Source organism: Hyperoodon ampullatus, assembly GCF_949752795.1.
Source record: "Hyperoodon ampullatus genome assembly, chromosome: 3".
Lineage (NCBI taxonomy): Eukaryota > Metazoa > Chordata > Mammalia > Artiodactyla > Ziphiidae > Hyperoodon > Hyperoodon ampullatus.
In genome coordinates, this window is record NC_136916.1 from 39747614 (window position 1) to 39760923 (window position 13310).

Below are 13310 nucleotides of genomic sequence, written 5' to 3' on the forward strand. Positions count from 1 at the left end.
ACCGAGGAAGACGCTCGGATAACCCGTGCGTTTCGTAAGGCTTGGAGCACTTGTGCATTTCTGCAGGCGCGCAGCGAGCCATTCGCGGCGGCTGCTGCAGCTCCGACCGCATCTTCCTCCTCCTCCTCCGGGCGCCGGGTGTGTGGATGTGTGAGTGTGTGTGAGTGTGTGTATCTTGCAGGTGTGTCCGTTTTAATTCTGCCCAGTAGGTGGGACTTGGTGACTTTAGCACCATATTTTCCTTTTCCTTTTTTTTTTTTTTTTTTTTCCTTTTTCTTTTTTTGCCTCCCCACCGTCTGTTGCAACCCTGCAAAGTCTCGGAGTCGGAGAGCGCGGCTCGCTTCCCTAGCCCCTGGACCCGGCGAGCCGGCGAGCGCAGAGCCGGCCACCATGCCAGGCAGACCGCGCCACTAGGCGCTCCCCGCGGCTCCCACCCAGCGGCGGCGGCGGCGGCGGCGGCCGCGATGGTTTCAGACGCTGAAGGATTTTGCATCTGATCGCACGGCGTTTCAAAGGCAGAGGCCCCCCTCCCCCTTCCCCCCTCCCTCGCCGTCTTTGTTTCCTCCCCCCCCCCAGCTCTCCCCACTCCCCCCACCCCACCCCCCTCTCCTCTCCTCCTCCTCTTTTTTAGAAGCAGCGATCGGAGATGGATGTCTCTCTTTGCCCAGCCAAGTGTAGTTTCTGGCGGATTTTCTTGCTGGGAAGCGTCTGGCTGGACTATGTGGGTTCCGTGCTGGCTTGCCCTGCAAATTGTGTCTGCAGCAAGACTGAGATCAATTGCCGGCGGCCGGACGATGGGAATCTCTTCCCCCTTCTGGAAGGGCAGGATTCAGGGAACAGCAATGGGAATGCCAGCATCAACATCACGGACATCTCAAGGAACATCACTTCCATGTAAGTCAGGCGGCCGCTCCCCAGCCCGCCTCTCCCCTCGCTCCGCGTCTCCCTCTCGCCCGCCCGCCGACCCGCAGGGCGCGCGTCAGGCTCGCTGGCCCTCCGCCCGCCCCGGTTCGCCGCTGCCCGCTGCCCGCCGCCCGCCGCTGCCCGCTGCCCGCCGCCCGCCGCCCGCCGCCCGCCGGGCGCGCGTCAGGCTCGCTCTGGCTCGGGAGATGCTCTCGGGCTGCGTATTCCAGGTGACTCCGGCCTTGGCGAGGCGTGATCTAGCGCTGCGTGTGTGTGCCTCTCCCCCGAGAGAACCCCAGCCGGCCGGGGCACGCGGGGCCCGGCTCCCGCCCCCGCCCCCAGGCGCTGCGGCTCGTTTCGAGGGTGCGAATCGGGTTCTTTGCCCCCCACTAAATAGCAACAGTTTGGCCACGCTCAAGTGGAATAAAGTAGACGAGGTTCGATTCCCCGGCAGCGGCGCCGGCAGCGACAGCGGTGGCGGCGGCAGCGCTTAACCGGGAGGGAAGGTGACAGGGACTGCTCGCGATCCAGCCCAGAGGTTTAACTGTTTCCTTTTGGAAACAGCAAAACACGCTGTCAAGTAAACAAGTTGGGAGTTGGCTGCTCGCAGGGAGACTTTGGACATGTCGAGGCCGTCATGGACGCCTACCTCTTCCCTTTTCTTCTCGCCCGCCCTCTCCAACCCCATTTTGGGCATTTCCGAGACACCCCCCACCCCCCGCCCTTTCCCACCCTCATCTGCATCTGGGCGCCTACAGATCCTGTTCCTGTTTGAGCTTTGATAACTGTTCCAGTAATTCCGAGTCAGGATGGTGAAGGGAGGAGGGAAAGCTTGCGTGTTTTGGGGATGGGGCTTCTTATACGATCGTGCAGATCCGTTTATTTGGAAAATTGAACTCTGACTAGCATTTGCTTGGTTCTACCCTGTCTGAGTGAGACCTGTGGTGGCCTGCTCTTCCACCTACCCCCCCCCCCCCCGCCCCGGTTATTTTTCTTCGGCAGGGATGGGGGTTAGAAGGATGGGCGGAGAGAGAGAGCCTGTCCAGATTATCTTCCACTGACCTCAGCCAGGTGAACCCCATCCCATCCTGCCATCCACAGAAGGGTGTGGATGGCACTGGGAGTGTTCAGGGGGTAGCTCTCACCTGTCTCCCCTCAAGGTCCCCACCCCTTGGAGACCCCTGAAGTGGGTGGGATGCTGAAAAGGGTTGGCACTGAAGTCCTGGCTGGGGTCTGAGGCAGGCATTTGGGCAGACTCAAGAGGGGCTGGATTCTGCCGTGGGTGCTGCTCTCCCAGGCGTCAGCTCTCCCTTCACCTCGGCCCCAGTGCGATGGGGCTGTAAAGCCTGGAGGAATTGCAGTCCTGCTCTCTCCAAAGCCCAGCAGCCCTCTTGGCTTTATGGAGACTCTGCTCATGTTCTTACAGCTAACAGTTTGAGAGAAGTGTGCAGCCCAGGAGGTGTCCCTGACTCCTGGCCCAGGAGACAAGCTTGACCCATATCTTGGCTCGACCGTTCACCCCCTCACCACCTTCAGCCCAGCTGGCCTGGGGTGACAAGATAAACAGCCGAGGGTGGGGTGGAGGGGAGGGCAGGAGAAACAGGATGGACCCAATGCAGCCTCTCCCACCTGCAGGCCACAGCATTCCAGCAGCCCCAAGGATGCAGCCAGGAGGGTGGGAGTGAGATTGTCAGGCAACCTCTGCCTTGGACGTGCACGGAGGGGTGGGGGTAGGGGTGTGTGGGGGACGGGAGTGGGGAGCCTAGCAGTGGGTCCAGGAGCTCAGGAGCTGGACCTAGGGATTTTCAGGGGATCGGGTGGGCCAGGGGTTGGAGAGACGGTGCCCCAGGTGCCTAGTGCAGGTCTCTGGGAGCTGGTAAGCCTCAGCCAGCTTGTTCTCTGTTCCAAGGATGTGTGTCCCTGTAGGAAGCCGGTGGGAGGTGGGGAGGGTCACAATCACATAGGCTCCTTATGGCCAGGCAGAGGTGTCCCCCCTCTGAAAAGAAAGCTAGGGGAAGCAGTCTGATAAGGAAGAGTTGGGTTGAGCTTTCCAGGCAAAGGGTCCAAGGTGGGGCTGCTGGGAAGGTAATGATGGGAAGGGATGGGGTGGCTTCTTGTCCCCTTTGCCACTGAAGGACCCCAGAGGGGCAGCTGGGGCAGGTAATCCGGGAGTAGATTGAGAGTCCCTCTGTGTGTGTCTCCATCCTTGTTTCAGGACTCAGACGCTTTGCCAGGAAGTCAGGACTCCTTTCCTTGAATCCACCCCAACACCTAAGAGCCAGGGAACTGGATTCCCACTGGAGCTGTGCCGAGTGGCAGGTGGGGGAGGGTCAGAGGTCATGGGTGGGATGACCCTTCCTCATCCCATCTTCTCCCCAGTGCCCTGTTATATCTATGGCTGGTATTGACCAAACTAGGGAAGGGCCCAGCCTTCTGTCCTGGAGGCAGAGCAGAGAAGGAGGGGAGTCCTGCTCGCCCTGGGAAGCAGGTGTCACCATCCCTGTCTTGCCTCATGATGGAGGCTCAAGCTGCAAAGTAACTTTCCTGGGGGCACATAGCCCCAGCAGTGAGCCAGGCTTAGACCTTTGTCTGTTGGACCCCAAAACCCAGGTCCCCCACTCTTCAGGGCTACCCATGGACGCGGGCTGGAAGGAGGGGCTTGAGGACAGAGAGGAGCCCTCCAGGCAGAGGGGGGGCCTTCCTTTAGTGGGACCTGGAGGTGGGGCTTCAGTCCAAGCCCGGGCGTTGCTGAAAAGGAATGTGTTCTTTAGATTTCTGATGCTATCAGAGATTTGGAGATCAAGGGGTCCCCCAGCCTTCCATCGGCCTGAAGCTCTTGATGCTGGTGTATGTCTGGGGGTGCAGCTTGGGCAGACTCTGGGGGCCGAGGAAGAGGCTGGGGCAGAAGCTGGAGTTCCAGCGGGCCTAGCTAAGGGAACCTGGGGTGACCACCACCCAGCCACCCTCCTGTTCTTGGGGCTGTGGACTCCTGAGGTCTCTCCCTCAGGTGCTGAACTGATCCCCCCTGAGTTTTCAGAGGGACCAGAGATTCCCTGTGGTCCTTCCTCTCAGGGGTGGCATGTGCGGTGGCTCCTGTGTCCCCATCGGAGGGCGCCTCTGATGGGGTAGGTGGCTCCCCATCAGTATCAGGAGGAAATCAGCTGCAAGACCTCAGGACAGAAGTGTGGGTCTCACCTCCGCCCCTCCCGAAGTGCCCTCCCTTTTGGCCTCTTTCTGTTCAGGAGGCCGATCCCGCTGCCGTTGGAGCTCTTGACACACAGTAACCTTACCTAAAAGGGTCCATGTGCGGCCGCACCCAGCCAGGCTCTGACGTCACAAAGGCAGAAGGGTGGTGGCTGGGAGGGGGGCAGTCTGGCGTCTCTAGGCCAGGCCTGCCTGGGGTTGGGTTGGAGTAGTGCATCCTTGGACTGCTAGAAAGAAAATCCAGGGGGAGAAGATGACATCGCTGGGCTGGGTGTTCCTGGGCTTGTGAAGACCGTGGGCTCTTGGCTAGGACCCTGAGCTGTCAGCTGGGTCTCCACATGAGCCACCACAGGGTCCCTGGTGTTTACAGCACTCTGGTCCCTTGATTTCCCCTGTCTTCCCTGCAGGCCCTCCGCTGGCTGGGTGAGGGATCATTTGGGGCTTTGGCTGCTGTACTGACTTCTTGATTCTTAGCCTTTCTAAGGGTCAAGGGGAGAGCCAGCCTTGACAATTACCAGTGAGAGCTGGGCTGCAGGCAGGGGTGTGAGCCAGGCCCCAAGAACATCATAGGGTTCAATCAGGAGCCCCCCACATTGGGGCTAGGCCTGAGGGAGGGAGGTAGAGATGTGAGGGGCCTTTGAGGTGAGATTTAGAAGGGGAAGTGGTTATAGCCGTGGGGAAAGAGGTACTTCCAGGATAAAAGCTGGGGACCCTGGACTGAAGAGGCCCTGAGATTTTGTATGGAGGCCAGGCTGTTGGTGGGTGGATTCCAGGTGGATTCCCTGGAGGACCCTCCCTGGATCCAGAATCCTCAGCCCAGGTCAGTCTTCCAAGGCACAGCCCGAAGCCCAAGGCATCAGCTCTGCAGCTCCAGGGGACCTGAGCACGTGATGGGTTTGGGTAAAACCAGCCCAGCCCGGCCCTAGCTCTGAGAGTTCTTGGCCTGGCTACCGAGGGGTGAGCATGCAGCCTGGGAGTCAGCCCAGCATCCTGCAAGAGGCTGACCACTCTCCTGCGAAGCGGAAGCGGAAAGAATGGCTGTGAAGAGGGACGGGCCTGACACCCGCTCCCCTGGGCAGCTCTCCATCCTTGCCTTACCTGTCCCTGGCGGCTGACTCCTTCTCTCTGACTGTAGGAGTGGACAAAGGCCTCCCTTGGGCTGGCCTTTGCCAGTATCGTGGCATCTCTGCTGCTGCCTGGGCTGGGGTCCCCATGTAGAGGGCTGCATTCAGTGGACTGTACTGGGATCACAGACACCATCTCCAGCCTCCCTTTGGGGCCTCCAGTTGGCCATTGGCAGGGTAGGATTAGAGAAAGGGATGAGACACATGAGCCCCACACCTAGATTTACCCTTTATCCTCTGTGAGCCACAGTAGAAGACTGTAGTATTTCTGAGCCTGGAAATTCAACTGTGAATTGAGGCCATGGAGCAGTGTCCTTTCCAGCTCAGACATATGCCATCCCGGGGCCCAGGGAACATGCCCAAGGAGGCTCTTCTAGGCCACTTCTAAGGGCACCATCCCTGGGCTTGGTGCTGACCCTTGTGACGCCACCCAGAGGAAGACAGCAGGCGCTCCCTCGCTGGCCATTGGCCACTGGCCATTTTCCCTTCGTTCCTTCCCCTTCCACCTCTAGAGGACTCTGGGCCACCCAGTTTGGAGTCCACTGTCCAAACCACCCCTAGCAAGAATGCGCCGAGGCCTGCAGCCTCCCGTTAGAGGCTGGACACCGAGCTTCGTGGCCCGCCCCCATGCCCCCCGTGTACCGTGAGCTCAAGGCAGGGAGATGTCCTTCTGCAGAGTTTCAGCTCATTGCCAGAGCAGGGGCCTCTGCTGGGTGTGAGAAGAAAACGTTGGAGCTTCTATTTCAAGTTATTCTTGTTGAGAAGAGGGAATATTTAATGTTTAATATATGAATCGAAGAAGTATAAGCATATAATTTAATAAATAGGAGTGTTTGGGGGTTATGAGATGAATTTTTATTGCTAAAGCATGCATAATCAAAAAAGCTTGGTACCCAATGTTGTCGTGGCTGGAAGGGCCTGGGCTTGAGAGGGAGCCAGGTTGACAGTAGGAGGGGTGGTCCTGAAGCCCCTGGCTCCCCTTCATGGCTCTGTTCCTAGGAGGGGTTGATGAATTGGGAGTGGGGGCAGGGGCATGTGAGGAGGGAGCAGGCTGGGTGGCAGAGAGGATCAGGATTCCTAAGCACCCCTAGTCCCAGGGCCAGGCCAGTTCTCAAAAGACGGTCCCTAGTAGCCCTCTGGGTCCTGCCCTTTGTCCCTTGTAGCACATCTTTCACCTCCATGAATCCCTCCCCCCCCACCCAGTTCATGTCTTCCTGCTCTCCAGTTTACAGTTGTTGTGTTTATTATTTTTTAAATTAATTAATCTATTTTTGGCTGCGTTGGATTTTCGTTGCTGTGCGCAGGCTTTCTCTAGTGGCAGCGAACGGGGGCTACTCTTTGTTGCGGTGCGCGGGCTTCTCATTGCGGTGGCTTCTCTTTGTTGTGGAGCACAGGCTCTAGGCGCACGGGCTCAGTAGTTGTGGCTCGCGGGCTCTAGAGCGCAGGCTCAGTAGTTGTGTCACACGGGCTTAGTTGCTCCGCGGCATGTGGGATCTTCCCGGACTAGGGCTCGAACCTGTGTCCCCTGCATTGGCAGGCGGATTCTTAACCACTGCGCCACCAGGGAAGTCCCTGTTGTGTTTATTTTTGCCACAGCTATTTGAAGTACCTAAGCAGGGATTATTAGCCCCATTGTCCCGATAAACAAAACAAACAAAATAAAGAACAGAACTTGAATCCCAGTGGTTGAGTGTCTCACAAAAGGAAAGATCCAGAAGGGTCTTGAGGCTCCTCCTCTGATGCTCCCTTCAGGGCCGCTCTGGTGTCCTGGACTCCATTCTCTCCCCAGCGGTAACCCTGTAGCTGGATACCCTCTGGCTGTTGGGGACGGAGAAGCAGACTATCTTCATCCAGAAAGTTCCTTCTCTCCCAAGGGGCAGCGCTATGGGAGCAGCCCATCCATGAGGGCCTTGTGGAGGGCAGCTGAGTAGCCTGGCGGTTGGGTCTAAGCGTGGCCTGATTGGAGGCTGGACTCGGTCCCCCAGATCTATAGATGAGCAACTGAGCCCTCAGCTCAAGTCGTCTGTCATCCCCTGAGCCTTACTGGCCTCCACTTTGGGAAACCCAAACCCTCCTGGGGGCCGGGCATGCTGGCAGCTCCTCTTTGATGGACTGGACATCAGACCATCAGGAATGAAGACTCCAGATTCTCAGTGCTCAGTGGAACTCCCATGAGGATCCTCAGATTTCTGCCTACTACCCCTGAGAGCAGGGCTCCCCGGGATTCAGAGCTGGAAGGGGCCCCTGCAGTCAGCTCCTCCCTCACCTTACCTGCGAGGGTCCCAGGAGAGGCGCAGAGAGAGGCGGGGACTTGGGGGTCCTCGGGCTGCTGGAGGACGTCCCTGCCCAGATGGCAGCACCGCCTTCTCCTACTCGGCTCTGGCACCCTTTCTGGGCACTCTGTCAAAGCCAGAGCCTCGCCCATGACAGTGTCTCCCTCTGGGGCAATGATTCCAAATCTGGGGTCCCCAGAGGCAGCAACTATGCAAGGCTGGCAGCCCCAGGGCTCTTCGCAGCCTGCAGCCCATGCCAATTAAAACTGCTCTTGGCGAGGGCTCTGCTGAGCTCTATTTACACACAGGGCTCAGGGATCTGTGGGTGCAGCCAGTGTGGAGCCTGTCCTTTCTAACTTCACTTCTGCCCCTGTTTCCCCATCTGGCTTGTCCCATCGTAAGTGTCCCCTGTCTGGGTGGTGGAAGATTCAGGATTCTGTCCCCAGACAGAATCATCCGGCAGGGAGAGGAACCTGTCCCCAGCAGCTCCTCCAGACCTGGCCTTTTCCTAGCTTTGAACAAACCCCTTCCCTCCTCTGGGCCTCAGTTGCCTTCTCTGTGAGATGAGGATAATAATAACAACTACCTTTTAGCAGCACTCTGAGGGTCAGTGGCCTGTGTCATGCCGGGTAAAGAGAAAGCTGTCGATACATGATAACTCATGGCAGCTAGCATTTACTGAGCACTTACTATGTTCCAGACACTGTTCCAAGCACTTTGGAGGTAATATAACCCATTACGGCCTCACACCAACCCTAGGAGATAAGTACTATTATTCGTCCCATTTTACAGATGGGGAAAATGAGTCCAGAGGTGGAATGTGACTTGCTTCATTTCATGAAGCCAGTCACAGGAGTCTGACATTTAATGTTAAGCTCCATTGCCTATACTCTTTCTCTATATTCTTATGCATGTGGATATATACTGCTATACACACACATTCACGAATCTATGACCATCAAGATAAATTAATAATAAAATAAAAGGGTAGACATGAAGGTCTAGGAGGATCCCTTATTTTATAACATTCCAGTTCCCTAGCTGTGAATTCCCCTGGCTGGGGTTGGAGAGGAAGGCAGATGAGACAGTGGTGGGTCTGGTGTTGGCCAAGCAGCCCTGGCCAGCACTGTCAAAGCCAGACTCTAATGATGGGGAGGCTTGGGGTCTTCCTGACCTGTTCCTAACAGCAGCCTCCCATGAGGCTCGTCCCACCCAAGCCCTCTCCCCAGGCCTCGTTGACCACCCCATAGCATCCTGGTTTCTGAGGTCAGGTCAGCTCCCCCAGGAGACCACGTGCCAGCTGAGGCTGACGAGTATTCAGGAAGCTGGCGGCTGGGCCCCAGCCAGCTCCACTCTGGGCTGAGACACGGTCAGCAGGACTGTGTCCCCAATTGCCTATGGCCAGAGAGAGCCTGGATGGGAGAATAGAGGGCAGGTTGGCTTCTCCCAGCTCGAGTTTTGGAGTTCCAAGGCTGCCACTGGATGTAGAGCAGAAGGAGGATGTCTTATGTGTCCACCTAGAGCTGGAAGCGGATATTTAGAGCGTCTTTCCTGGAGGGTGAATTCTAGTTCTTCCTGGCCCTTCTCTTCCCTCCTCCTCAAATGAGCAGCCTTTACTCCTCTCTACCCTTCCTCTTTGCTCCATCTCTCTTCCCCCCTTGCTCAGGGAAGCTCCATCTGTCTCTCCATAGGGATGAGCATGGGGGATGGCTACAGCTGTCCCTGCAGAGAGAGCTGGGGTACCCAGCAAAGTGCTACGATTGCAGGGCAGGAATTTGTGGAAACACCCCATTTTGCTGCTTCTTGGCTGGAAGAGTTCACCACATCCTAGAGCCTCTCTGGCCTTGGTTTCCCCTTCTGGTATTTGGGGTCACCTCTGGGAATTGGAGTTTATCTCCCTCTCAGGGTCACTGTCAGATCAGGGTGATCACATACGATGGGTTCCTCAAGCGGTAGGGCACCATGTTGCTTATTTACATTTCTAGACGTCTGAGAGAGTTTTTGAGTTAGGAAAAAGATCAAGACTTTGAACCATAAATCATCTGACCTGGAAAGGGGCTCAGAAATAATTGGGGCCAAACCCAGTTTTACAGAGAAGGAACCCAAGGCTCCAGAGAGGTGAATGGACTTGACTCAATCACCCAGCAAGTTCCTGGCACAGTGGGACCAGAACGCCTCTGAGGCCGCCTCCCCAGCTGGTGTGGCTCTCATCCTCCCGCCCTCTGCAAGCGTCTGCTCTGGGGCTGAGGGATCTGGGCTCTTCCAGAGGCAGGGAAAGGAGCCCTTAGCCTCCTGCAAACAGAGAAGGAGCAATCTTAGATGCGCAGTCCTAATCTGGGCTGCTTCCCGCGGTAAAGTGGGCTGTGTGCGCGCATCTGGAGGCGTCTTTGCGCACCCACAACTGCATCTCTTCTGTGTTCCACGCACATCACGACTGAGGTCTCCCGTAAACAAGCCCTGAAGCCTTTGGCTTCCTGCCTACAAAGATCGTCTGCGTCTAGACTCCTGGTGACCACCAGAGGGCAGTGCTGCGCACGAGACTGACCGAGGCTGGTGGTGGCTGCCTTCCCTGGGAGCTGGGGATGCGGCTCCAGTGTGGTGAGATGTGCACCGGCTGACCTGGCTTTCAGAGCCTTTTTTGAGCCAGGGCTGAGCAGGAAGGTCAGCTCTCCCCTAGGCTGGGCCTCTCGCAGCCCTCATCATGGGGTCCTGCCTCCATGATGTCTGCAGCCCAGACATGTGAGTCTCCTGCACCTGAGCTTCCCAGGAGGCAGCTGGGAGAGTGCCCTGGGTGACCAGAAGTGGGCTGGAGTGCTCTCCTTCCCACCAAGTTTGTCTCAGCTGCAGCAGCAGGAGGGGTCAGTGCATCTGCACGAGGGTCATGGAGATGAATGAACGGGACATCGTTCCTGCCCAGGAAGATAAGTCTTGATGGGGACACAGAGAAGTTGACAGACGGCTACACTGCAGAGTTAGTGTCATGGGAGCCTTATGAACTCCCTCAGGCCATTTGATATGCCGGTCCAAGTGTGGAGGCATCTCTCCCCTCTCTCTCTCCCCGCTGCCCCCGACCCCAGCCATGCCAAGCTTGGTAATTACTTAGACACCAGGAAGCTGCTCAGGAAGCACAGGGTCCTGATATTTACCAGACGTGAGAGCTTGGTGCTGTCTCTCAACCTCTCTAGACCACCTCTGTTCTCAGAGACACCCATCTAAATTGATGGGTATCAAAGTGCCGTGCAAACCAGGGTCCTGAACCCTGCCTGGACTGGCTAGTTTTGACTGTTTCCTTTCTGTGCATGCTTTGAGCTCTCTGGCTGTTCCAAGCAGTCTCGTATTTGAGCAGGTGCTGTCTTGTTCTTTGTACTAGTTGGTTCATGAAGGAGCCTTGTCCCCCTAACACAGCCATTAGTTTTGGAGACAGGATCTCCCTCTTTTTTAGTGGGTCCTGAGCTCTCAGATCTGGGGACTGCAGCTGTGCCCTGAGGGCCATCCCATGGCTGCTGGACCCAGGGCTGCAGGTGGGACCCTCTGTTGTGGTCAGTCTTTTCCCACCTACTTATTTCTGATACTTTTTTGAGGCTGATCCCTGAAGAACAGGGATGAACATAACATTTATGGCTGTCCTACTAGGCTGGAGATCATTTGCGTAGACAACCTTGCTTATGGACGGCACCTACTAAATGAAGCTTGAGTTCACAACTCTGCCTCTTCCCAGCTGTGTGACCCTGGGCTGGATACTTTTTTGATTTCCATTTCCTCATCAGAAATAATACTGGGTTATTTTAAGATTTTGATGAGAACGTGCACTCCTGTCTGTGTGTGTAAAAGTCTTAATGCTTGTTTGTCTCTCCCTCTCGTTTTCTTCCTCTTCTCATTACCGCTCTCCAGAACATCATTCCCACAGGTGTGGTTACTTTTTATGACCCTCATCTGTTCTTCCCGAGTCCAGCCTCTCCTACTTCCAGCTCATCCTCCACATCTTGACAAATTAATCTTTTAAACCAAGGTCTTCCATTAGAACTATTCCTGGGCCCCAAGACTTTCAATGGTTCTTTTGCCTCAAAGGCAACTCAGTGTCATAGGAAGAATAGTGGCTTCTTTGGCCAGACAACCTTCCGTTTAAATCCTGGCTCTGCCCCTGTGTGAGCTTAGGCAAGTTACTTAACCTCTCTGAGTTTCTGTCTCTTCATCTGAAAAACTGGGCTAACTAGGTCTGTCTTCCTGGAGTAGTTGTGAGGATTAAATGAGATTATAGTAAGTGCATGGCATATGATGGGTGCACAGAGGCCAAACTGGCAAACGGTACAATAGGAGTTTCTCAGAGGTGAAGGGCAGGGACGTTTCTGCGTCCTTGAAGAGTGGGATGAGAGGGGAGCTAGGACCTCCCCTAGGGCCAGAGCTCAGGGGGCAACAGAAGGACTAACATGGTGTGTATTTGGAAAAGGTGACAAAGTGGCTGAGGCACATGTCTGCCCAAGAACAGGGAGATTGTAATGGTTGCTACTGATAGCCTCAGTTGGGAAACCAAGTGGCAGTGTCCAGGCAGAGCCTTCCTGCTGCCCACCTCCCCCACTCCCCAGCCTTGGGAGTTGGGATGCCAGGAACCTGCATGCAGGGTGACTCAGGAGCACCCAGCCCCTTGCAGGCGTTGTTCCATGTGGTTTTACTGCTGTGCTTGCTCTATGTAGCTTCCCACTCACTGGATGATTCTCTTCCGGCTATTGTAATTGACTAGGCCTGTCAGCTACAGATGGGGATCCAGGACCAGCCCTGGGAGAAAGAATGGATGAGTCCAGTGGGAAGGGAGTGACTGCTCAGTCCGTCCAATCCACCCTGAAGAGCCTCCCATGCGCATTCATTCCAGTTCTATGGTCAGCCACAAGAGGGCACTAGACCATGATTTCTGCAGGAAGGGAGGTGCTATTTATCCTGCCCTATTATGATTGTGCCTTTTTTTTTTTTTTTTTTTTTTTGCGGTATGCGGGCCTCTCACTGTTGTGGCCTCTCCCGTTGCGGAGCACAGGCTCCGGACGCGCAGGCCCAGCGGCCACGGCCCACGGGCCCAGCCGCTCCGCGGCATATGGGATCCTCCCGGACCGGGGCACGAACCCGTATCCCCTGCATCGGCAGGCGGACTCTCAACCACTGCGCCACCAGGGAGGCCCATGATTGTGCCTTTGAACAAAGCTGCACGTGGTTTTCTCCCAGCACCTCCGAGGGTCATGGCAAACCAACTTGATTTAACCAGAACCCATAGCACAGAGTCTGGTAACTCAAGGGAGGCTAAAGTATGTTGTGAAAAGTTCATGGAATTTGACATCAAACTCGGGTTCCAATTCTTGCCCTCCTCCTTGCTTGTTTTTTTTTTTGAACTTTGAGTAAATTGCTTAATTTCTCAGGGTCTCATTTTCTTCACCTGCAAAGTCAGGTGTTGTTGGGAGGTGTTGCTGTGATGATTAGTTTATATGATGTGTGGAAATTGTCTGGAACATGGTGGATGGATACTCCATGATGGACCATCTGTCTCTTTCTGGAGGAAGGATGGAATTAGGACACAGTGCAGGGGGTATGTATGGGATCCTTTTGGCCTGGTAGGATCGTTTTACTTCCCAAGGAGCCCGCTATGGTTCTAGTTCATTGGGTACAGCAGTGACACCAAGTGGCCAGAATGGAGAACAGCAGTGTATTCTGATCTGGTGGGGTGGCCATGGTGGGCATTGCTGAGGCAGATGAGACTGACTCGGCATCAGGCTTCAGAGGATCCGTCAGATGAATTTCTCTCCCCTTCAAGTGTGAGCAGCTA

At 55.8% G+C, this 13310-nt stretch overlaps 1 protein-coding gene across 7 annotated transcripts in view; it reads left to right on the forward strand.

Moving 5' to 3' along the window:
* Positions 1–646: 646 nt before the first annotated feature.
* The window catches only part of NTRK3 (neurotrophic receptor tyrosine kinase 3), a gene marked incomplete at both ends in the record, with an annotated part of 382825 nt that continues 370161 nt past the window's right edge, over positions 647–13310 (forward strand). For all 7 annotated transcript variants that reach the window (XM_079699625.1, XM_079699626.1, XM_079699627.1 and 4 more), the window contains one exon: positions 647–894. In XM_079699625.1, the coding sequence (XP_079555751.1) occupies positions 647–894 (248 nt within the window). The remainder of the gene's footprint in view (positions 895–13310) is intronic.